This window comes from Populus trichocarpa, chromosome 19 (genome assembly GCF_000002775.5).
Source record: "Populus trichocarpa isolate Nisqually-1 chromosome 19, P.trichocarpa_v4.1, whole genome shotgun sequence".
Taxonomy (NCBI): Eukaryota; Viridiplantae; Streptophyta; class Magnoliopsida; order Malpighiales; family Salicaceae; genus Populus; species Populus trichocarpa.
The window spans coordinates 706,061-729,363 of NC_037303.2; the positions used below are offsets into that span (position 1 = coordinate 706,061).

Sequence of the window (23,303 nt, forward strand, 5' to 3'; positions counted from 1 at the left end):
AAAATAACGGAATAATCTTTTGAAAAAAAAAATAATTTTTTTGCTCAACTTAAATAAAATTAAGTTTATTTTTTTAAAAAAAATATGTAAGATAATAATAACAGTAATTAAACTAAAGTTAGCTAAATATAAAAATTGAGGGACCAAATGTATTTCAAGTAAAAAATAAATAAATAATTTCATATTGTAAACAAAAACAATTAATGCTTGTGATATTTGCGGTCTCTGGTCTTTGGTTTGAGAATTATCTTTTTTTAATTAAGTTAGTTTAGGAAAAAAAAATTAAAACAGTAATGAATATGTCTAGAATTTTATTTAGAATCAGCCAAAAATATTTGAGGATATCCCAACTGTTAAAAACATATTATTTATATACTAAAACACACACGTGAGATTTTCACGATATATTTATTATTGTGTGTTTTTTTTTTTACTTTGATCCTCCAACTTAAAAAATCACTCAAATTATATAATTGTGGTCCCTCAAAATTGTTCCAATTCCATTTTGATACCAAGAATTATTTTTGTTATTTTTAGATCCCTGGTTAAGAGAGAAGAGAGAGAGGTCGTCGGATTTCGGCAGTAGAGAAAGAAACTTGATATTGACACCGATTTAGGCCATCAAAATAAAAGATTTCTATGTCAAATTGTTTCATTTGATGCGGGGAGTTTATATTAGGTGTTTTTGTACCTTAAAAATTCGTGAAAAAATAGATCTGAATTTAGATTGATTTTTTGTTTCGGGTTGAGTTCAGTTTTTTGAACAATGTTTTGGGTTTTTTAGGCCAATAATGAGTTTCTCATGGTTTCTAGGGTGTTTTATATGTGTTTTGGGTGAAAAATAGATTGCAAAACAGGTTTTTAGGTTTAAAGAGCATAAATTCTGATTTTCCGGTCATCACAGTGATCGTAATCTAGATAAAATAGGGGGGTATGACTGTCAGACCCATGGGCATGAATTGAGTTTGGTAGCCATGCCAAATCCAAGGTGCTGGGATCATGCAACTATATCAGATCCAAGCGCCTTGGATCAAGCAAGAATTGAGTCTAGCAATCGTGCTCTTGGGTCTGGGATGACTGCCTGACCCAAGCACCTTGGGTCAGGCATGGATTGAGTCCGACATGACTGCGTGATCCAATCGCTTTGGGTGTGGCAGACATGCCAGACCCAAGGCGCTTGGGTCTGGCAGGCATGCCCGAACCCGACTCAATATCTTGGGTCCGGCATGATTGTCAGACCTAATACCTTGGGTCGGAGAAGCTTGCTAGACCCAATATTTTTTTTTATCAATTTAATGTTTTATTTTTCAAGATTAAATATCTTGATGTATATCTGTTAATCGATTTTCAAGATTTGTTTTTAGATATCATTAATGATTATTTATTTATTAGCGCATATGATTCTTAGTTTATTTAATTATATATATGCATAAATTTTTTAATGGATTATAATTTTTTGAACTATAACCTATTTGTTTTTGCGTTTTAAAAACGTTTCTAAAAAAATTTTATTTATTTTTTATTTTTTTCTTTATTTCAAATTAATATTTTTTTAGTGTTTTCAGATCATTTTGATGTATTGGTGTCAAAAATGATTTTTAAAAAATAAAAAAAATATTATTTTAATATATTTTTAAGTGAAAAATATTTTAAAAAACAACTTCAACCACACTCTAAACATGCCTAAAATATATTAAAAAATTTATATATATAATATTTTATAAAAAATAAAAATATTTATCCCGCATTGCTACTCCCGTAGCTGGTAAGCCTGGTATGTATGATAAAATGTTCCAATATTTAAGACCAAATTAAAAAAATGGCAGGCAAGGCAAGAAAGAAGGTGCAAAAGGAACAAGACAAGTCTACATCAAAAAATAATAGAGCAGCAGCCTATGATGACATGGGTTCTGCTTTTCCTATTAAAATGAAGGAACCAAAGCAGCAGGCTGCAGTAGCACAAAACCTTTGACTTGATCTTCAGCCACTTTCACCTAACCTCAAACTCAAAAATAAAAAAATGAGAAACAAAAATATCAAACACATAAAAAATCAAACTTTGACCGTCTTCTTCTCCTTGGTATTCATTGAAATGCAAGAACTTTCGTTAAATAACAAGAAGAAGTGCAATATTAGCAAGAAGAAAGACTAAAAAAGACTTCATCTTTTATGGGGTTTGAGCCAAAAAAGAAAGAAAGCTAAAAATTTTGAGAGAAAGATTGTAACTTGTGAGGATGAGGAGTGCGAAAAAAGCTGCAGAAGAAGCAATAGAGGCAATTGGGTTAGGATATGATCTGGGTTTTGATTTAAGGCTTAAGTATTGCAAGAAAAACTCACCAAGATTGATAGGGATTAATGATGATGGTAAACAAGTGCATAATATGGTGATTCCTGGTGGGTTTTCTATTCCTAATGTTCCTAAATCTATCAAATGTGATAAAGGCGAGCGTTTGAGGTTTAGTTCTGATGTTCTTTCTTTTCAACAGGTAAGAAGAATTCACCTTTACTTTGTTCTTTTTGTTTATGTTGCTGTCCGCTTTTATTTGTGTTCTTTGTTGAATTTGCATGTCTAAGTTCCTGTCTTTGTGTCTGTGTTCTATTTATGGAATTTGTATGATCAGGTACCTGTCTTTGTGTTTGTTTAAGAAAAGAAAAGGTTAAAGAATTTGCTGCACTTTTAGCTGTCTCTTATGAGTGATGAGCCCAAGAGAGTTTATGGTTGATTTTGCAATATCAACTATTTTTCTTCAAGGAAGATGAAAAAAAAAAAAATGTTAGAATAGATTGTTCTATGCTTCATTAAGCCCTATGATTACAATAAAGTTATCCCATTAACTTTTTCTCTCTTTGCTTCTTCTTCTTCTAGTCAAATGATAGCTTCAAATTCATTTGGACAGTCCAATTTGAGGAAGTTTGTTGATTTGAACTGCCGTGTTGAAATGAAAGGGGCGTTTTTTTATTTGTGCGAATAAACTGCCCTGAGGGTAGAGTTTGCTGTGATTGAATATAGATGGGATCAATTGGGAAGTAAATATGAAATTCGCATTGCAATCAAGAGCAAATTAAATTGTTTCATGCTTTAGTATACAACCGAGGGTATAGATTGCTTTTTAATGGATTATAATGGTGTTTGGTTAGAGATATAAGTAGCTTGATTCATCAGTTCATAGTGTTTTCCCTTTGCTTTCAGATGTCAGAGCAGTTCAACCAGGAATTATCTCTTTCTGGAAAAATTCCTTCGGGCCATTTCAATTCTGCATTTGAATTTTCAGGAGTTTGGCAGAAAGATGCTGCCAATACTAAAGCCCTTGCTTTTGATGGCGTTAACATCACTCTTTACAGCATTGCACTAGATAAGTCGCAGGTGGTGCTATGTGATCATGTTAAAGAAGCTGTACCATCATCATGGGAACCTGCTGCATTGGCAAGGTGAGATTCTGTGGCTTCTAAAACATATCTTCAAAGAGCTCAATGAGGTTTCCATATATAATCTCAAAGCTCTTTTGATTTGATTGCCACTCCGCATCTAGATCAGAAGAGGATGCTTGTTTTTTCTTCACCTTGTGATCATATTTCAAGTTTTTCTCACACCATATCTAAGCTTGTAATAATTCTGACCATATAAATCTTACCAATACTGATTCACCGAATGGCAAGTCTAGGGAATTTTACAATTATTGGTTGAAGCTGGCATATTTGTGACAACAAGAACATAGTGTGTTCGTGGTCCGATTAAATTTTTCAGCCACAACACTGGGCAAAGTTTTTGTATGTTTGGATGCAAAATTCATGTCAAAACAATCATCCTGTGGTGCGGGTATCCTGTGTTCAGTATATTAGGGTGGTAATACCTGAAATGCAATTTTATTGAAAACATTGGAAAGAACTTAGATGCAAGTATTTTAAAATATGAGATGGAAACTAATGATGGGTCATAGAAATCCTATTGTTAATGTATTTCATTAGTGCCACAGGATTTTATCACCAGTTTCACTTTGCATTGGATTTTATTTAACTTGTTTGGTAGACTATGAAGTTAGCAGAAGTGAATGTGAGTTGATCATTGAAGGTCTGTTATGATCATATCTTAATAGATTTCCTTTTTGTTGGCGGGATTATTTACTTGGCTTTGTTGATCTAAGGAAGGGAATGGAGTTTAAGGTGTTTAGCAGACCAATAGTTTCCTATATATAAGGCTCTGTGTAACATCTTACAAATAAGACTTAATACTTCTGAAGGAAAACCTTGGCTATGTTCTGTCTGTAATCGTAAGTTAAGAAAGATAAAATGTTGCATGGTTATCAGCACATATGCTTAAGTGTTTAATATATCTGTAGCTCAACAGGCACTCAATAAACAAATGTTAGTATTCTTATGTCTCTCTCTTGTCAGCACTGGTCCTCTTTAACCTTTCCTATATAAATAATGGATCTGCAATGGGATAGCTGTATTAGAATTACCAAAAAGTTTGATTCTGCCATTCAACTATGACATGTTCTTACTTGTTGGAGTGTCTGTACTTTGGTTGTATTGATTGTTGTGTGCATCTGTGTTATAGACTGAGTATTGCATTTGTAGAAATTTAACCCTGTTAGTGATACGTATTACATTGATAATTGATTATATGCTTTGTACAACTGAAACAGACATGAAATTTCTGTGACCTTTTATGCTTCTTATTACACTGATAATTGGTATATCCTTGATAACCTTGTTCTGACTTCACTGTTTCTTTCCAGTTTTATTGAGAAGTATGGTACGCATGTTATTGTTGGCATCAAAATGGGCGGAAAGGACATGATATGTATGAAGCAACAACATTCATCGCCTCTCCCACCTGTTGATGTACAGAAAAAATTAAAGGATATGGCTGACAAAATGTTTGTAGATGGTGTAAGGAGCACCATGAATTCTGATAAATTTTATGACAGAGAAAAGGTTAGAAAATCAATCTATCTATGCCCCCTCTCATAATTTGACATGAATGAAATTCAAAAATCTCGTGTGGATATGTTTCATAGCTTAATTTGTTCATTTTTCTTCCCAGGTTCTCCAGCTGCAGGGGCTGCCATTCATGGACCAATTGCCATCTAGTTCTTATTCCCAGACAGAGGTACACTTGTTAAAAATGTGAATAAATTCCTAGTTTCCTAACATTGCGCAACTGGCATACTGAAATTTGATTTTAATCCCTACAGATTGTGCAGTGGTTGTTATTTTAGTTTAGTTGACTCTCCTTTTTCTTCCATATGACCTGAATTCCTTATGTTGGATTTTGTCAAATTTGCGTTTAATTTGCAGCACATTAAATTCATTAGCAAGCGCAAAGGTGGAAATAAAAACCTGCCACACAAGGAGTGGTGTCAGACTGTTCAGACTGAACCTGATGTTATCTCAATGTCATTTGTGCCAATCACATCATTATTGAGTGGAATCAATGGGAGTGGATTTTTGACCCATGCCATTAATCTCTATATCCGTTGTAAGCATGAAATTTCTTCTCGATTTTGCATGTTGATGTTGTGCAATTTGTGAAGATGAGAATCTGATAGTGCACATTCATTGTGTTCCTATGGAATACTTGCCGAAGAAAATACATTTCAAAGCTGAAAGGAAACTACTGTTTATTTAAATTATCAACAAATAAGGATGGGTTAGATGGCATGCATTTGGCTGTATATTGTAAAATGATAGCAAAATTAAAAATCTTTTGTTGGATTTTCACGCTCACTGAATTTTTTTGGCTATTAAATCTTACCTATTGTTTGGTTTGACCTGTTTCTGAGTGCAGATAAGCCACCACTTGATGAATTACACCAGTTTTTGGAGTTTCAGCTTCCAAGGCAATGGGCACCAGTATTTGGTGAGCTTGCCCTTGGTCCTGACAGGAAGCAACAAAGTAACGCATCTTTGCAGTTTAGCCTCATGGGTCCTAAGCTTTATGTTAACACAACACCAGTAATGCTCTTACCATCATGTTTTGCTTTGTGGGATTGTTGTTTCCTTTCTTTTGTTAGGGCCTTGCATTTTGCTTTCAAGTTTTTCATTCTCTTCATTGAAGAAACCAAAGCCCATTCTATTGTCATTCATCATATATGAGATCATAGTACCACTTGGAAAGTAATTGCATCTCAAAGTGATCATAAATCTTGTCTCAGTCTTACTTTGAAGATCAAGAGTGGAAAAAACACACTTTACAAAGTAAAAGTAGCTATCCTATGTTGTCATTAGTAACCATTACATTGTGCTTGACTTTGTCTGAGAGCAGTAAATATCTATAATAAGGGAAAGTGGATGATGCTCACCACCTTGCTGTTGTATTTATTTTTTTAACAATACATGGCAGGTTGATGTGGGGAAGAAGCCGGTTACTGGCCTTAGACTGTACTTAGAAGGTAAAAGAAGCAACTGCTTAGCGATTCACTTGCAGCACCTATCTTCACTTCCGAAGACCTTCCAGCTTGCAGATGAACGAGGTGGCAACATTTCAGATTTCTCCTCTGACCGCAGATATTATGAGAAAGTGAAATGGAAGAGCTTCTCCCATATCTGCACAGCCCCTGTTGAGTCGGAAGATGATCTCTCGATTGTCACTGGGGCACAGTTTGAAGTTGGAGAGTCTGGTTTGAAAAAAGTTTTATTTTTGCGGCTCCAATTTTCTAGAGTCATTGGTACCACAACTCTGAGGAGGTCTGAATGGGATGGTTCGCCTGCCTTGAACCAGAAATCTGGAATAATGTCCACATTGATCAGTACTCGTTTCTCAAGTGCTCAGAAACAACCTCCTCCACAACCAGTGGTAAACATAAACTCAGCCGTGTACCCAGGAGGCCCACCAGTCGCTGCCCAGACCCCTAAACTTTTGAAGTTTGTTGACACAACAGAGATGACAAGAGGACCGCAAGACGCACCTGGATACTGGGCCGTGTCTGGGGCAAAGCTTAATGTAGATAAGGGAAAAATCTCTCTTCGAGTCAAGTATTCTCTATTGCCTTTGGTTTTACCTGATGATGATGTATCAATAGAGATGTAACTTGTTATTTTGAAATGGGAGAGTGAAAGAGAGAATTTATGCAGGTAAACAAGATCTTAACAGGGTTTGTATTCGTTGGGGTAAGGATTTCTATGAGAAATTCAATGGGGGGGTGGTTGCATACAAATCTTCTATTCTATTATGTAATCTCTGCAGAGCTTTCAGTCTTTCATGCTGTCTGTGAATATATTGATGCCTGATATTAAAGATTTGCTACGGTTTCTTTTTCTTTTTGTTTTATACTTTTCCGAACCAAATAGAAGCTGAGGTCTCTGAACCTGAGATTTCTATTTTAGTAGTGTTCCCTGCCAATTCATCTCCGAGTGGTTTTTTCTTTTGGTAGGCAAATTTGTTCGACAATATTTTTGAAAATCTTTCTTTTTGTTACAAATGAGAGGCTGTCTCATACCTGACAACTATTAGGGAAGAGAGGGAGAGCGGTGTATTTTTTTAAAAAAGATAATTATAATTTTTTATTTTAAATTAATAATTTTTTGATATTTTTAAATTAAATTGATATTAAAAATAATTTTTAAAAAATAAAAAATATTATTTTAATATATTTTCAAATAACATTATTAATCCATACATTCTAAATCCTAAATCATAATTTTATTGGCAATATCTCTATTTATTGGCAATATCTCTATTGCTATCGACCATCACACAACAATCCATGGTCTAATTTTCTTAAAAAAATACAATTCCCATGAGATTGCACATGTAATAATAGGACTAATATCTTTATTTTTTGGTCTATTTGAGAGTACGGTTGCTTTTTAAAGTGTTTTTTGTGCTGAAATGTATCAAAATAATAGATTTTTTATTTTTTAAAAATTATTTTTGAGATCAGCACATTAAAACGATCCAAAACATACAAAAAAATTAATTTTTAGCAAAAAAATTATAATTTTTAAAAAACACGAGTATAACTACATTTTCAAACACTTACTAATAAGAAAAACAAGTTTTAGATTTTAGATTTCATACACAACTATTAAAAATCAGGATAATCTCATGCATCATTATCAACCATTCAACAATTTCTATAACTTCCATTAACCATCCATCAATTCCCATAACCACCATCAACCATTTAATAATTCTTATGATCACCATCAACCACCCACTACTTCCTATAATCACCATCAACCATTTAACGAATCCTTGAATCATTCAACAATTCCCAGAATTTCCAACAACCACCCAACCATTCGTATAACCATCATCAACCACCATAGAACTACAAAGAACTATTCAACAAAATCAAAGATAGAAACACACAAAATGTAGATAAACACTCATTACAATTTCATTTATTTTTTAGTATATTATTTCTCATCCCATTTTTACTAACTTCTATGTCTGCAAGCAAACTCATGAATCAACTCAATATAATAACCATGAAAAGCTGAAATCCAACCCAAATTCGGTTTTAAGTTTTTTACGACTTAAGGAAAAAAAACTAAAATTTTAGCCTGTTTACTAGTTCTCAATGAATATCAAGAAGGAATAACCTTTCTTGTATTGTGATGTTGTAAAGATTCATGCGAAGTCTCTAATTATTATTCCCATTCCATGCCCATCTTATCATTTCCAGCTTCTCTCCCGTTCTTGTAGACTCATGTCGTGGAGAGCCAACCCTTGATTGGACTTGTTGGTTGACTTGAATCAGAGAACTTGAGCAAGAATTAGAGGCCCTTTACAGCAAAAGTTTATTTATTTATTTTAAAATGAAAGTATTTCAGAAGGCAAACGAACCCTTGGTAGAGGTTACTTGAATCTCCTCAATATAAACCATTAATCAAATATCAAGATTTATCTATATGCTCTTGTACTTTGAAAAAGAAGAAGAAAGAAACATCAAATACCAAAGAGAGTGTTTACAAGGGGACTCTAAAACAAGTAAGAGGTCATTATTGAGATGAAATTTGAATCAAAGTTTGACATAATCCCTTATCCCTCCAGCTGCTGAAGATTTTCATGTATAATAGATTACGAGATTCTAACATAGTTGATACTATTTCCTTGTATAATAGATTATGTGATAATTCTTAGCTGTAAATGTTAATTTTACATTCTATATAATTCAATACAGGCCATGCATCACGCAAGAAAGTTTTTCCAAAACTTCATGAGCTCACAGTTTCTAACAATGACATATTCTTCTACCTTGAATGAGCTTGATTTTTCCCCGGCCAGAACTACGCTGCCTGGTATTTCTATTAAACTAGAGTCAGCCAGCTACCTGTTATGGAAGGCACAAGAAGTCCTTATTCTACATGGCGATGGTCTTTCCTGGGTACGTGAAAAATGAAGCTCCATGCCCGCAAGCTACTACCATCAACGATAAACTGAATAGGTCATAATTGTTATAAAAAATAAATGAGTTGCTCTCCATCTTTGAAAGATAAGTGTGACCCACTCGGATCATCATTGATAATTTTTTTTTTTTGGTGTTATTAGATTTTTTTTGTCAATATTTTTTTATGATATTAATGATGTCATAATCAGAGCTTTGATATATCTTCGGGTTCTTTTTTTCTTTACTCTCTCTTCTCTCCAATTCATTTTATGGTTTTTTTATTGAATATCATTATTCTGAATGGTATAAAGTTATAAAAGTCATATTTTTCAAGCATGTTATGTACAAATTGTGCTTTTTCACAAATTATTTTTTCAATCGTGATATTCTGTCATTATTTCTAATTAATTGTGCTAATTTAAAAACAAAATCCACAAAAACACACAATACTAGCAGAGTACTAATTTGCAATAACAATTAAAATATGTTTTTTTTACAAGAATAAGAATATAAGTCATAGTTATTAAATTCAATCTGAATTAATATGTTAATCTAAGAAATTCAAGACTGAAATTTATTTCGAGAGGAGTTTTAATTTAAATTCAAAAATAGACAAATTAGGTTCAAATCTAAACAATTCAATATTAAAAAAATAAAATAAAACGACAACATGAAATAAAATTTTCATCTAGTCCTTATAACCTTGTAAAGAGATTAAAATGAATAATGTGAAATAAAATTCAATATTATAATTTAAATTTAAACAAGTCACCCTATTTCTGTTTTTGGGCATGCATGCTACCCATGCTTAACTCCTTTTGGCAAGACTAAACTTGATTATAAATAAAAAAAGGTTTATCTTCCTTGGTTGTTCAACCCACTATACAAGGGCTATTGGTACTGATGAACTCACGTTTCCTTTCACTCATCGATAGGATCCTATCCAAAATGATTTGGAATTTTTCAAGGATTTAAACGAGCCCTCGGGCTTGATATACCAAATTTAGCATCTACATTCAACAACTAGTTTTCAACATTGTTCTTCTGATAAATCTATCTTTTAATCGTTGCCATGGCTCTAATAACATTCTTATGCTCTTGATTTACGTTGATGGCATCATCATCATAGCAGTAAATTCTTCACAAATCAGCAAATTTATTTCTAATTTGGTGTTAGTCTTCAATATGAAAGACCGTGGAGAATAGCACTATTTCTTGGGAATTCAAGGTGGTCGTGATCAATCTACACTAGCTATTACTCTAACTCAAACGAGATATGTGCTCTCTCTTCCTTAAGAAATTGGTTTGGATGGTGCCAAACCTGTTACAACACCATTGGCCACAGGTGCTCCATTGCCAGCCAATGAAGGTGCTCTTTTGCTTGATCCATCTCGGTATCGGCAAATGGCTGGATTAATTCAATATATGACCTGAAATCGCTCTTGTATGTCAATCCATGCAATGTCCCCGAGACATGGTTGTCAAGCAAATTTATCGTTATCTTAAGGGAATGCTCAATCTTGGGCTTCAGTTTGTCAAGCCTCCTCTTACTACGCTTCATGGTTATTGCCATACTAAATGGGCAGGTTCTTGGGATGATCGTCGATCCATAACCAGTTTTGTTAATATTTATGAGTGATAACTTACTATCTGACAGAAGCAGAATATCATGATTTAGTGGCTGCCATAGCTAAGATCTTGTGGTTTATGCATCTACTCAAATAGCTTGGATATGATTTATCCTCACCCACATTCTTAGTGCTATCAACATGGCTAGAAATATGGCCCTTCATCATCGCACTGAACATATATAGAGATTGATGTCCATTTTGTTCGTTAACAAGTAGCCCTCCCTCGATGTTATTTCTTTGGCACACATCTCAGATTATGATCAAATAGCTGATGTATTTACAAAACCCTTGAGTGCTCCCAAATTTGTTCCAAATGATGACAAGCTCTTCTTCGGTTCCGTCCTGCCCTGAGCTTGAAGGGGAATATTGAGATACGATTTGAATCAAAGTTCAGAATTATCCTTTATCCCTCCAACTGGTGTAAATGATCCCCCACAACTGGTGTTCCTCGCAATTGATACTCTCCGGTTATTATTTCCATGCATAATAGATTACGAGATTCTAGCATAATTGTTATTATTCCCTTGTATAACAAATCATGAGGTAATTCTTAGCTTGTTAAACATACATTCTACATAATTCAATACAGGCCATGCATCATGCAAGTGAGTTTTTCCAAATGTTTTATTTTCCTTCCACAGTTTTTCCAAATATTTCATTCTCCTTGCAGCCATGACACTAATCATGTAAGCAAGGAACAAATCAATTTCAGCACAACCAAAGACTCGAATTTAATAAATTTGTCACATAAAATCAAATCAATTAGATTACAAAGACCAGACCCAACTACATGGGTTAGCTCAGTTTGAAACCTACACACATGAGACTGAACATGGTTGGAGGAATGAAAACAAATATTGCTACAAGCTGAGAAAGGGAATGCAAAAATGTGAGAATCAAAATAAGGTGAGATGAGAGACCACTACAAAGGGCTATGGCATAAGACTAGACTGCAAGATAAATTTGTTTTGGACACTCAGAAGTATTCGCTAACAAAAAGATTACCACATGGTGTTCCCCTGCACAAGCAATAGACACTCGAGCAGTCCTGCATGGGGCCTTAGGTGCCACCAAAACTTGAAAACTTTAGCACCTCAAGTATAGTATCTTTCACTTGAAATGGTCTTGCTGGAGAATTGTGATAAAATTGGGAGATGGCCCATCTTCATCCTTCTGTTTCCAATGTTCTCCACTGCTTTGGATGTACCATGATACCTTTGGAGACAATGGTGTATAAAGATCTGCATGTTTGGAATTATCAGACAAATGCATTGCTTTTCTTTAATAATATTAAGTGTGTGTTTGTCTAAGTGACACTTTTCAAACTGTGGTTAGCCACAAAAAAACATCATTTTTTTTATGCTTTTTGCACAGCCAACCGCAATTTGAAACGCGGTTGGCTGTGTAAAGGGCTTTTAAGGCTTTTGCCACCCTAGAAACTGAAATCCATGTAATGTTTGTTTTTTAACATATTAGCATGAACACAAGTCATCCATGCAGTAACTGACATTTCAAGGAGGTGAGGAAAACCTACCATCATAAAAAGAACTTGAATCTGATCCTTTACAATTAAAATTACATCACACATTTGGCTGCAGCCAACATAACCACTTGTTCCAGCAAAATAAAACTAGAGCACATCAGTACTGGTGTAGGAGTGGAAACATTATTTTGTTTGCTTATAGAATATAACATCTTTATAGTTAATAGCTACCACTCATTTTCTACAATCTTCACATAACATTTTCACAAGTATCATGCGTATTATCTTGAAATTACATTCCAAAAAACCAATTATTTAACTTAGTTTTTTTTTATGAAGGCATTTTGTCTTCAAGGTAGTTCAACTTGCACATTTTTTATTCCAATCAGTGATCTTTGCGGTCAAATCTTGTAATTGATTCATAATTTTCAAAGCCTGACAGTTGATAAAAAGGGGTGCTCTCAAAAATAATAATAAAAAAAAAACACCTGATGGTCTCATCTGCAATGAAGACTTCAACATCTCTAGCCAGATGCTGGAATCTAAAGAGTTCCTCTGAAATCATGTCAAAATTGTTCAAGAACCTCAAACAAATATTCAAACCTTTCCGTAAACCTATAGTTATTTTTGCCTGTTCCCATTACAAACTCTTACATCTTACAAATTGAGTGACTTGCTTTCTCCCCTCACTCAGCCAACTTCTTTTCTTCTATAACCTGACTCATGCTCTTTGCCTAATTCATCATACTGAGAAACCCCACATAGTGCTCCTGATAACTTCTTAGAAAACACAACTCATTTCTTGTATGTTTCTGTCTCTATAAAATGAGCGTTAATGCTTTATATTTTCACAATTTTGATTCAACTAATAATGATTTTTTAATTAGAAAGTAATGAAATTGCAGGTGCAACATTGCTCGAACATTAAGCAAATATGAGATACCTGGCAAGCATGCATTCAAGTCACAATTTTAATATCTAGCAAGATTCACCAACCTAAGTGCACAAGAGATTTACCTGTCAGGATTGGTGGATCTGGTTCTCTGGTGCTATGTAATACAAAGGTACCAGATAACACAGTAACAAACCCACAAAGCTCCGAAGCAATGCTGCTTGCACTCTGACCAGAATAATCCTTCAGAAAAAGTACAAAAACAGTTAGAAGTGCTCATTACTCTCTGTCTCCCTCCCCCCCCTCTCTCTGCATGGGCATTTGTGCATAAGGATACCTTGAACATTATTGCACTGGCAAGAATTGTAAAAGACGTAAACCCGGCATAATAGATGGGAGAAACAATTGCTGTGTTGAACGTATCCAGGGCCTGCAACCACACCAGATCATTAGATGAGAACTCATATTGAACCTGAAGCACTATTAAGGCAATGCAACATATTGACTATAATTTTGGAGACTAGGAATCTTTCAAATGTGCAAGAAGATGAGGAAAAGAGAATCATCTTTTAACCAACCATTGTCGCAGATTTTCAAAGTGTATTCAGCACTTGTTGTCAGATAACCATGAACATTTATGATGTGAGACTTAAAAGTCAACAAAAGAATCATACACAATTAACAAAATAATAATAAACAACCAAAATCTGTTCAGAGTACTATGTGCATCTCCTGTTCAATTAAACCCTATCACCAATATATTCTTAATGAGACCACACATTTGTATAGATTGAATTCTTATAGGTGTATCATGGGAGATATATGATGGAGTTCAATTGAGGTTTCTGAAGTTTCATGGCAAGGAGGCATCTGCCTAAAAGTGTGTTAGTTAGAGTGCATCACTAATATTGGTTGACTTATTACATAAAAGTGTTTGAATTTAAAATCAAATGTTACGCTCACATATTCCAAACCATTGTCCATGGCTAAGGGTCCAGACAACTTCATTCCATGCAAAGCACTACACGAGTGCAAATTAAGAAATATAAACACTTCTTTTATGTCCATAATTTCATGGCTCAAGAATTCAGCTTTTCTGCTAGGAAAACTCATCCAGTTTCAGAGCCCCAAAATAGTGAACTTATTCTCTAAATTCTCTTCTTTCCTAACTTGAAACCAAAATATTTTTTTTGGTACAACTTTAATATTGTAAGAAGATAGAAAATGCTAAGCATTCCTAATTTGTAACAGAATTTTATCTTATTCCTCCTCGAGTCAAAGACACTTTTCGATCCGTACCTAGAATAATATACTAATGGTTCTTTAACCATTATAGTTATCTTGGTCCTAGGTTAGACTATAAACTTGCAGGTACTAAACCATTTCAAATCTTAATGATATCAGATCCCTCAAGACGAGAATGCGCGTGCACACACCCAACTAGGTCCAATGAATATTCACTAGTAATGGAATGGAGGCAATGATGATAGTAACCTAGTCTCAGGACAGTCATAGATAGATTTGAGCATCAATAAGAAGATAGGAAAGCAACTCTTTCCAGAGCTGTAAAGTAATTTGGTCCTCATTTGCATAAGCATGCTTGTCACACGGAAATTGGTTAAACATCACCAACTCACTAGCTCGTAGCACTTAAAGAGAAAAATGCATAACCATTCAGATAGTACCACAGTGACAGAACTGCATATTAAGATACTAACCATGTTTAGATAATTTAATTGGGTGATGATGCAAGTAATTGCAACCATTGCAAAAATCCACGTTTGGAAGTATTTGGCTTGGTTTGTGCCCTCTAGCGTTAATTTTATTGCAATGCCAATGGCTTTTATACTCATAACCTGCAAAACAAGAAAGCCTGTAGTTATTATTGTTATAAGAACACATGCAAATGTTCCATTGAGGTTTAAGTTTCAAAGTTCCTAGACCACATGCATAAACCAAAGGTTTTAAATTCATTCAATCCTAGTATACACCTAGCAAGGGCTTAAGAGATACTTACTGTCAATGATCCAATTACTGAGCAAATTCCTATATAGACCAAAATGTTGGTTTGGCCATAGCGTGGAGAAAAATACCAAATCAGCACCAATGCTATAGCTGCCGCAGCGGCTGTATATGAAAGAAATGCTGGAAAAGAAAAGATTGCACATCAAATTGATTAGGAGGAAAGGTAGAAACAAGAGATGAGCACAACTAAGCAGGACAGAGTTCTACCAGGCTGGATAGCTAATTCCCAGATTTCTTTAACTGAATTGATGGACCGTTCTTCAGGTGCATGTAGCACAATCACAGTAGAACCGACTATGCATAGAAGACAACCCAACACCCCCATTTTTTGCAGCTTTTCCCCCAACAAGAAATGGGCTAATACCGCACTGCCCATGTTTACACATAATTAGACTAATCAATTACAGATACTAATTGAAGATGAAATAAACATTACCTAACAATGATACTCAATGCACCAAGTGGTGTCACTAGAACAGCAGGAGCATAAACGTATGCTACAAAATTGGCAATTTCTCCAACAATCACTGTCAATTCGTCCAACAAAACACCAATCAGATCAAGACACATCAAATCTAAGAACACACAAACAATCATCCCTCAAACACTTCCACTTAAATTCAAATTAGCCTAAAAATCAATTCTTTTTCAACAAAGACCACATTTAACTTGACTAACCAAAACAGCAACAGAAGCAGCACTAACAAAAGTAACTTACTACTAATCATGCCTATCCACCATAGTGGCTCCAGCAAATAACCATAGCCTCCGACACCTTAAACAAACAAAATCAACCTCAATCACCATTACAAACTAAACAAACACTAAATTCAACAAAACCCCAAAATTCCTTTCAAAACAAGAACTTGACTTACTTGCTCGAGGACCACTAACACCAGCTTTCCTAAGACCCTTCTTCTTGATTATAAAACTGGTCCCTATGAAGGTACTGGAAACCAGTGCCAGTATAAACCCTGTTAAATTGCTTGAGTACATCTACACAGATACATACACATACATACATGCACGCACATATATATAGATGTGAAAGCAAAAGGATAAAAGGATGCCAATTCTATCAAAACAGTGACAAATCCGATCTGGGTTTTGCTCTAAAACTCTGTAAAGCAATGTTCTTGATGATGATGATGCTGCTGATGATGATGATTGTAGCTGACCAATCCAGCATCTGCAGAGACAGATACATATACAAGTTACTTTGTTTTTGTTTTGTCAGAAGGGAAAGATGTGAGAAAGTGTGAAAAGTGTCAGAGAAAGGGAACATAATTTTCCACCTGCCAGTCATCTTGTTGTTCAACGATACTATGGTAGCTGCCTACATGTGTTGATCTCTTAGCTTTATTCAGGGGGGAGAACATGTTTGTCCCCCAACTATTACATGAGTTTCAACTAAGTCTCCAAACAAAATAAATTTTCAATTGGATACCCCATGTATAAGAAAATTAGCCAATTACTTAAAATTGTAGAGAAACTGCGACGAGTTTGTTCCCAATATAGCACTATTATTAAACCTTAACCTTGCCTGGCTCTACTTGAGATTTAGAAACTGTTTGCTTTTAGAAAAATAAATTTTTTTTGAAAAATGGTTTTTTAAAAAAGTAAATTCCAGTAAAGTAAATTATATTTTGATATTTGGTAATATTATGAAAAATAAATTAAAAAACAATTTCCAGTATTTGGTTATGTTATGGAAAATAGCTTATTAATGTTTTTTTTTAATTGATTAAAATAATAAGAAACAAATCTTACAAATTAAAAGGTTGAATGAGAATAGAATTGAAAAAAATCTAATTTCATAAATTATCTCAAATAAAGTAAATAATAATCAAAATAATAGAGATCAAATCTAATAGATAAAAAAAATTAAAAGATGATGAAATTAAAATAATAATAATAATAATAGTTTCATAAATTATTTTAAATAAAATAAGTAACAATCAAAAGAATGAGGATCAAATTTGATAGATAAAAAATTTCAATTAAAAAAATGATAAGAAAAAAATAAATAATAATCATAAAAATAAGGACCAAAGTTAATATAAAAATCAAATTTTAAGGGATGAAATTGAAAAAAAAAGATTCAAACAAAATGTATAGCAATCAAAAGTTTGAGGATCAAATTTGATATAATCAGCAAATAATATGATATTTCTAAATTTTTCACAACTTCTGGAAAGTGTTTTCCACCCAAAATAAAAGAAAAACACTTTCCTAGAAATCAAGTCAAATTTTCTTTTGATATGAAAGTGTTTTTCGTTGATTGAAAAGTGTTTTTCGTTGACCAATTTTTTTAATGGCAAATAAACACAGGAAAGTTTGGAAAACGGTTTCTCGAAAATCACTTTTCAGGAAACAAACACACCCTTAGTTGACTCGGACTATCATGGGTCATATTTTATAGAAAATAGAAGGGAGTTGGCTCGGTTTCACCGATCAAAAATCTAAATTAACCCAATTAAAACTTGATTACTTAAAAAAAAACAATGTTATTTTGACATTCTTATAAAAAATTAGGTAAACTTACCTGACTCAAGTTTTATGCTAAGTTAACCCTCCAATTAGGATATATATATATATATATATATATATATATATATATATATATATATATATATAAAGTGACTGATGAGTCTATCCGCAAGTTGATTAACCGGTCAAAACCAGATTTAATTTTAAAAAACTCAAAAAAATATAGTTTTATTTTTTTGAAAAACAATGAAATAAAAACATTTTGGATTAATCTGAGTCACTCTAGGTTACCAGCTTGTGACCCAGGTCATGACCCTGACCAAGTTTAATATATTTTCAAATTTATTTTTATCTAATTATATGATAATAAAAATAAACATTCATATGAAAGAAAAATGTATTTTTCATCAAGATTATTTATTTTAATTTGTGTATTTTTTTTATTTTGATAAAAAAAAATAGTTTTTTTATTAACAACATAATTGGTTTAATAAACAACAACAGCAACAACTAGAAAAAAAAATGACAAAGACTATAATGATCTTAACTAAAAAGGGAAAAAATATATCTCTAATAAAAAAATCTATTTTTTATTCAAGCATTTATTTTTTATTATGACAAGAATTTATTTTAACTATAAATGATTGTGAAAGCAAGTTTCAATTAAAATATTAAAAAATCATGAATCAATAATAAGTATAGACTTGTATAAAAAAATATGAGAACAATAAATATGAGAAAAAAATTTATAAAAAAAATATAAAAAAATAAATATTTTATTCTCATTCAATATTAATAAGAAAATTATTTTAAAAACTCGATATATCAAGCTAATACATAATTATTCATGTAAAGTAATCGATAATATCATTGTAAAAAATCTAAATATTTTTTTTAATTAATAGCATAATTCAATAATTGTTTAAATGTTATTTTAATAAATTTATTTAAAGAGATTTTTTTGTTAAAAATTAAAGGAAAACAATTAAGGGTTATTTAAGAAAAAAGTCAGGCTTGCCTAACCCATAAAAATAAAAATAAAAAACAAAACTTGGCATGCATGAGCCTCGAAGGTAAGACCCAAGTGCCTTATTTTTTTGAATAGATAGATAACACACTAACCACCCTCACATTTTTTTATACATCAAACGACATATTGCTTATCTCGGCAAATAATATATCATCTTTTGGTTAGCTTTTTGACCACATAATGTGATTGAAAAGTTAGGTTTCGAAGTTCTTAGACTAATAAAACTTAATTTTCAACTTGTTTTCAAGTAAAAACACCATAAAATACTATAGAAATCTCAATAAACCTATCTCAAACCTAAAAAAAAAAAGCTTATAATCATTTCAGAAAACTAAAATCTAACATAATTAAAAACAAAATCCTTATGGGTCTCAATCTACTATTATTATATTTTCAAAAGGTAAACACCACCATTATTGAACCATTTGCTTCAAAATAAATCCTCTAATAGAGTAACGCTATGATCAACTTTTTTTGTTGTTAAAATGTGTTACACTAAACACTTTCTCTCTCCTCTCGTTCTTATTTTTTTCCTACGATGAAACATAAAATAAATAATGTTTAAGATTGAAACATGAAACTCAAAAGGTACAAGTACCAAAAATAAAAAAGTAAAAGCTTTAGAGACTAAATTGTAATTTTTATATTTATGTATTACATTGGTCTATGCTTTAATATTTTGAATTAATAAAATAAAATTTTATTTTATAAAATTAGACATCAATTTAATACCAAAATATTTTTTGACATTGAAAATACAACACAACATGCAAATTGAAATCAATCACAAGCGATATAAAACCATGTAAACATAACATGAGAGGATGAAAAAAAACACACGTTAAATAACGTAAATAAAAAAGAAAAGCCTAAACTCATCAGTATTATAGTAGTCCAAATTAGGCTTTGTATTTTCGGTTAGTCCAAAAGATTTAGCCCAAAATAGAAAATCAAAAGCACCTCTGAACCTCAATTAGGTCTTGCAGTATTGGTTGATTTCTCAAAATTCCAAGCATCTCTCGTTGATTGATGGATTCGAGCAATTTTGGCTTAATAAAATTCTTAATACATATTTATGAAACAAATCTAAGAGAAATGGTTTTTGAATAAACAAAATGTCAATCACGTATTGATGAAATCCTAAAAAATCCTAATAATTTAAAAATAAGCTCTCGGGTTAGATAATCGATTAATCAACTTGTCCTTAAAATCTCATCCATTCTCCCTAACTAAGATACTTGATAACTTATACTTGGTGTTTGATAAGTTAAGGTAGTTCGTGGATAGTACTTACAAAAAGTTCTCTTAGGTGAAGGTGAAGACTCTTTTATACTTAAATAAGTATCTTTTTAAAGAGAAAAATACAATAATATTTTAGAGAGAAATGCTCTAAAAATATATATGAAAATTATGAATCTCTGTTCTGAATGTTTCATAGTGTATTTATAGCCTAAGAGTCATGTTCTTTTATGCAGAGGAGGGCCTATATTGTAATTTTATCCTGATAGCATTTAATGATTGATAAATATCTCTTGTATCTATATTAATGTTTGATGAAAATATGATAGGTTCTTGAATAAATTTTATACACCTAAAAGGTGTAGAAGATTAGAATTCAAGACGTTAAATATAACTAAAGTCCTTGGAAGCTGAGATCTTTCCTCATGCTAGATTTAAGGGAGGGGGGTTATTTACTTAGACAAGTACAAGGGAGAATAGTCATTCCATAATGTCCTATCCAATGTATTTGGGGCTTGGTAGTGTGCCAAGCCCAACATGCTAAGATCTAACTAGCGTCATATCTAATACGCGTTTATTGAAGAATGTCTATATTCCTGAAAATTTAGATCTTTAAGTCTTTCTTGAACTAATTTTTTTTTATAATAATATACTGATAAAATCTTTATCATCACATAGGATGCATTTCCAAAATTTAATTACAACTTGTGTCTTGAAACTGATTGATTGCAGACATAAACATGGACATGTGAATGCAACTATAGGGGCTTTCTATTTTGATTTTGTTTTTCAAAACAAATCGGAGGTGAAATTTAGTCTTTTTGTTAATGGGGGATATATTAATTTCCAGTAAAATCACGAGCATAGAATGTGACATCTAATCCTATTTAATAAAAAATCTCAATTTTATTTTTGATTATGTTAAGAAAGTATTTGTACTTTCACTTGGAGGCTTGACTTATTTTATTCTAAAAGTACTTGAATGTAATCGAACCCCACTAAATAAAATGACCCATATTTTATGATAAATAGTTTATCCCGTAACTGTTCGTAATTTAATTAATAGTCCAAGAAAGGCCACGAACCAAAGGCAGAGGGGAGAAGGAAAACACAGAGATCACAGAGAGGAGAACAAAAGAGAGGAAAAGAGAGAACAGGGGAAATAAAAAAAACAGGAGAAGAGGAGAAAAAGAAGCAGAGAGGGCAGGAGGCAAAAAAAAATGGATACAAAGTGAAGAACAGAAAAACACACAGATGTGGAGGAGGCACAGAAGAATACCAGAAAAAAAGACAGAAGAGAACAGGGAGGAGAGAGACCGAAAAACCAGTAGAGATAGAGAAGGACGAAGACAAGGAGAAAAACTCAGGAGACGGACGCCAACAGAGAACAAAGGGGAAGAGCTAAAACAGACGAAAGCGCTGAGAGACCAACCAAGACTTCTTCGACATCGCTTTCGTCCCTTCATTTCCGCCTCCAGGTTTGTTCTTCTCGTCTCTGGGCATGCATTTCCATTTTCGTTTATGTTCAAGTGAATTATAATTCACTTGAACAGAAACGGAGCATGCACGGTAAGGAAGCTCACGCGTGCCTCTTATTTGCCCAGCCCGGGTCACTGTCCAGCTACGTGGGACCAGTTAAAAAAAACATTTATAGTTTTCTTGTGTATTTATTTTATGGTTTGTATTTTTATATTGTAAAAATACAAATCTAGTATTAAAATATCCAGTTTTGTACGAATATATATATATATATATATATATATATATATATATATATATATATATATATATATATATCTGAAAAAACAAAAATAAAAGAAAATATTTTGTTTTGATGCATACGGTCAAGTCTCTCAAAGATAAACAAAAAAATGATATCGTTGCTTCATACAACATAGAAAATTTTAAAAAATATATCTTAGCATGCATTTTTTGGTTTTAATAACAAGTTTATTAAAGTCACGAGAATTAGACCAATATTTCAAAAAAAAATTTGTTTTTCTTTTGGTATCCAGGATTACGATCTTATACGTAAGACATACTCTTGATATTAAATAGAAAAGTTTGTTTTATTTTTATTGATGCTAGAGCAATTAGGTTTTCTTTACTCGATAAGATAAGGATCTCCTTACTAAGGTGAACTTTTCTCCTCTTTTTAAGACGTCATTGATAAGACCAGTTTCAAAGTCTTTAAATCACATCAAACCACGAAACAATTTACTTCAGGTAGGGTGCGTTAAGGGTGCTAACATCTTCCCTAGTCACAACCAGTCCCTTACCCGTGAATCTCTAACAAAGACTAGCACACTCGGGTTTCCTAGTGATTCTAAACCAAATATTAGATGACGACTCCCAAAAAGAACCAACAAGCAAACAAAAATCACCATCGACGCCGCGCGGAGCACGTGCGACATCTTTAATGATCAAATATTCATTAAGTATATTTGTTTCTACAATTAAATTAATATAAAAACTACGCATAGAATAATAGTAAATTTATACAAAATTCAAATATAAAAGTTTTTTGTGTGAGAAGACAAGAGAAATAAATATAAAATTATTAATAAAGTTTTCACCTGATAACATTTTATACACCATACATCGATGATAGGATGAAAGAGTCAACAAGAAAAAAAAATCACAATTCAAATTACTCAAATTTTTTCTCCTTATTACTTACGTCGGACAACTTTTATTTGAGTTTTTTATTTTTAAAGAATTTTTTTTAGTTTATAACATTTGAGAGTCACTAAATAAATCTTATCGCATGTGTGTAGCGTCATAAGGATTTTTTTTTTCAGGTCAAGATCTCTCTAGTGATGGTGGAAAAAATTAAAATTTTTTGTTTTTTATCAGTAAAAATAAAATGGAGTTGTCATCTAGTATTTTGGTCACTAAAACCCTAATTGATCTCAAAGTCTAACTAAAAAACTGGTTATGTATATACAGGATGTATCACTCCTAATGCACTTTATCTAAGGTAAACTAGATGGTTTGTTTGTATGATATAAACTAAGTCAATACTAAATAAAAATCAACCCTTTTTATTTTTTTAGTGTTCATGGGAGTGAAAAACTACATTTTGATCCTTGAAGTTTTAATTTTTCCATATGCGATCCTGTTATGTAATTTTCCCATATACATCCTGTTATATTAGTTTCTGATTCAATTGGAT

At 32.5% G+C, this 23,303-nt stretch overlaps 2 protein-coding genes across 3 annotated transcripts; one reads left to right on the forward strand and one right to left on the reverse strand.

Annotated features, from left to right (window-relative positions):
• The first annotated feature begins 1,964 nt into the window (after positions 1–1,964).
• On the forward strand, positions 1,965–7,260 carry LOC18107986 (MACPF domain-containing protein At4g24290). The gene is made up of 7 exons (XM_006370831.3): positions 1,965–2,486; positions 3,191–3,429; positions 4,740–4,938; positions 5,048–5,113; positions 5,302–5,482; positions 5,792–5,958; positions 6,347–7,260. Exons 1-7 carry the CDS (start codon positions 2,235–2,237, stop codon positions 7,031–7,033), a joined length of 1,791 nt encoding a protein of 596 aa, XP_006370893.1. The 5' UTR covers positions 1,965–2,234; the 3' UTR covers positions 7,034–7,260.
• A 4,415-nt stretch (positions 7,261–11,675) lies between these two features.
• Positions 11,676–16,819, reverse strand: LOC18107987 (probable magnesium transporter NIPA6). 2 transcript variants are annotated; one of them, XM_006370834.3, is made up of 10 exons: positions 16,665–16,819; positions 16,245–16,558; positions 16,088–16,144; positions 15,806–15,896; positions 15,577–15,737; positions 15,362–15,489; positions 15,063–15,200; positions 13,682–13,774; positions 13,470–13,587; positions 11,676–12,210 (listed from the first exon to the last, which is right to left on the reverse strand). In XM_006370834.3, exons 2-10 carry the CDS (start codon positions 16,363–16,365, stop codon positions 12,080–12,082), a joined length of 1,038 nt encoding a protein of 345 aa, XP_006370896.1. In that variant the 5' UTR covers positions 16,366–16,558; positions 16,665–16,819; the 3' UTR covers positions 11,676–12,079. The 2 variants fall into 2 exon arrangements, with proteins under 2 accessions (XP_006370896.1, XP_006370895.1); XM_006370833.2 differs by lacking the exon at positions 16,665–16,819 and having other exon boundaries at positions 16,245–16,658.
• Between the last annotated feature and the right edge of the window lie 6,484 nt (positions 16,820–23,303).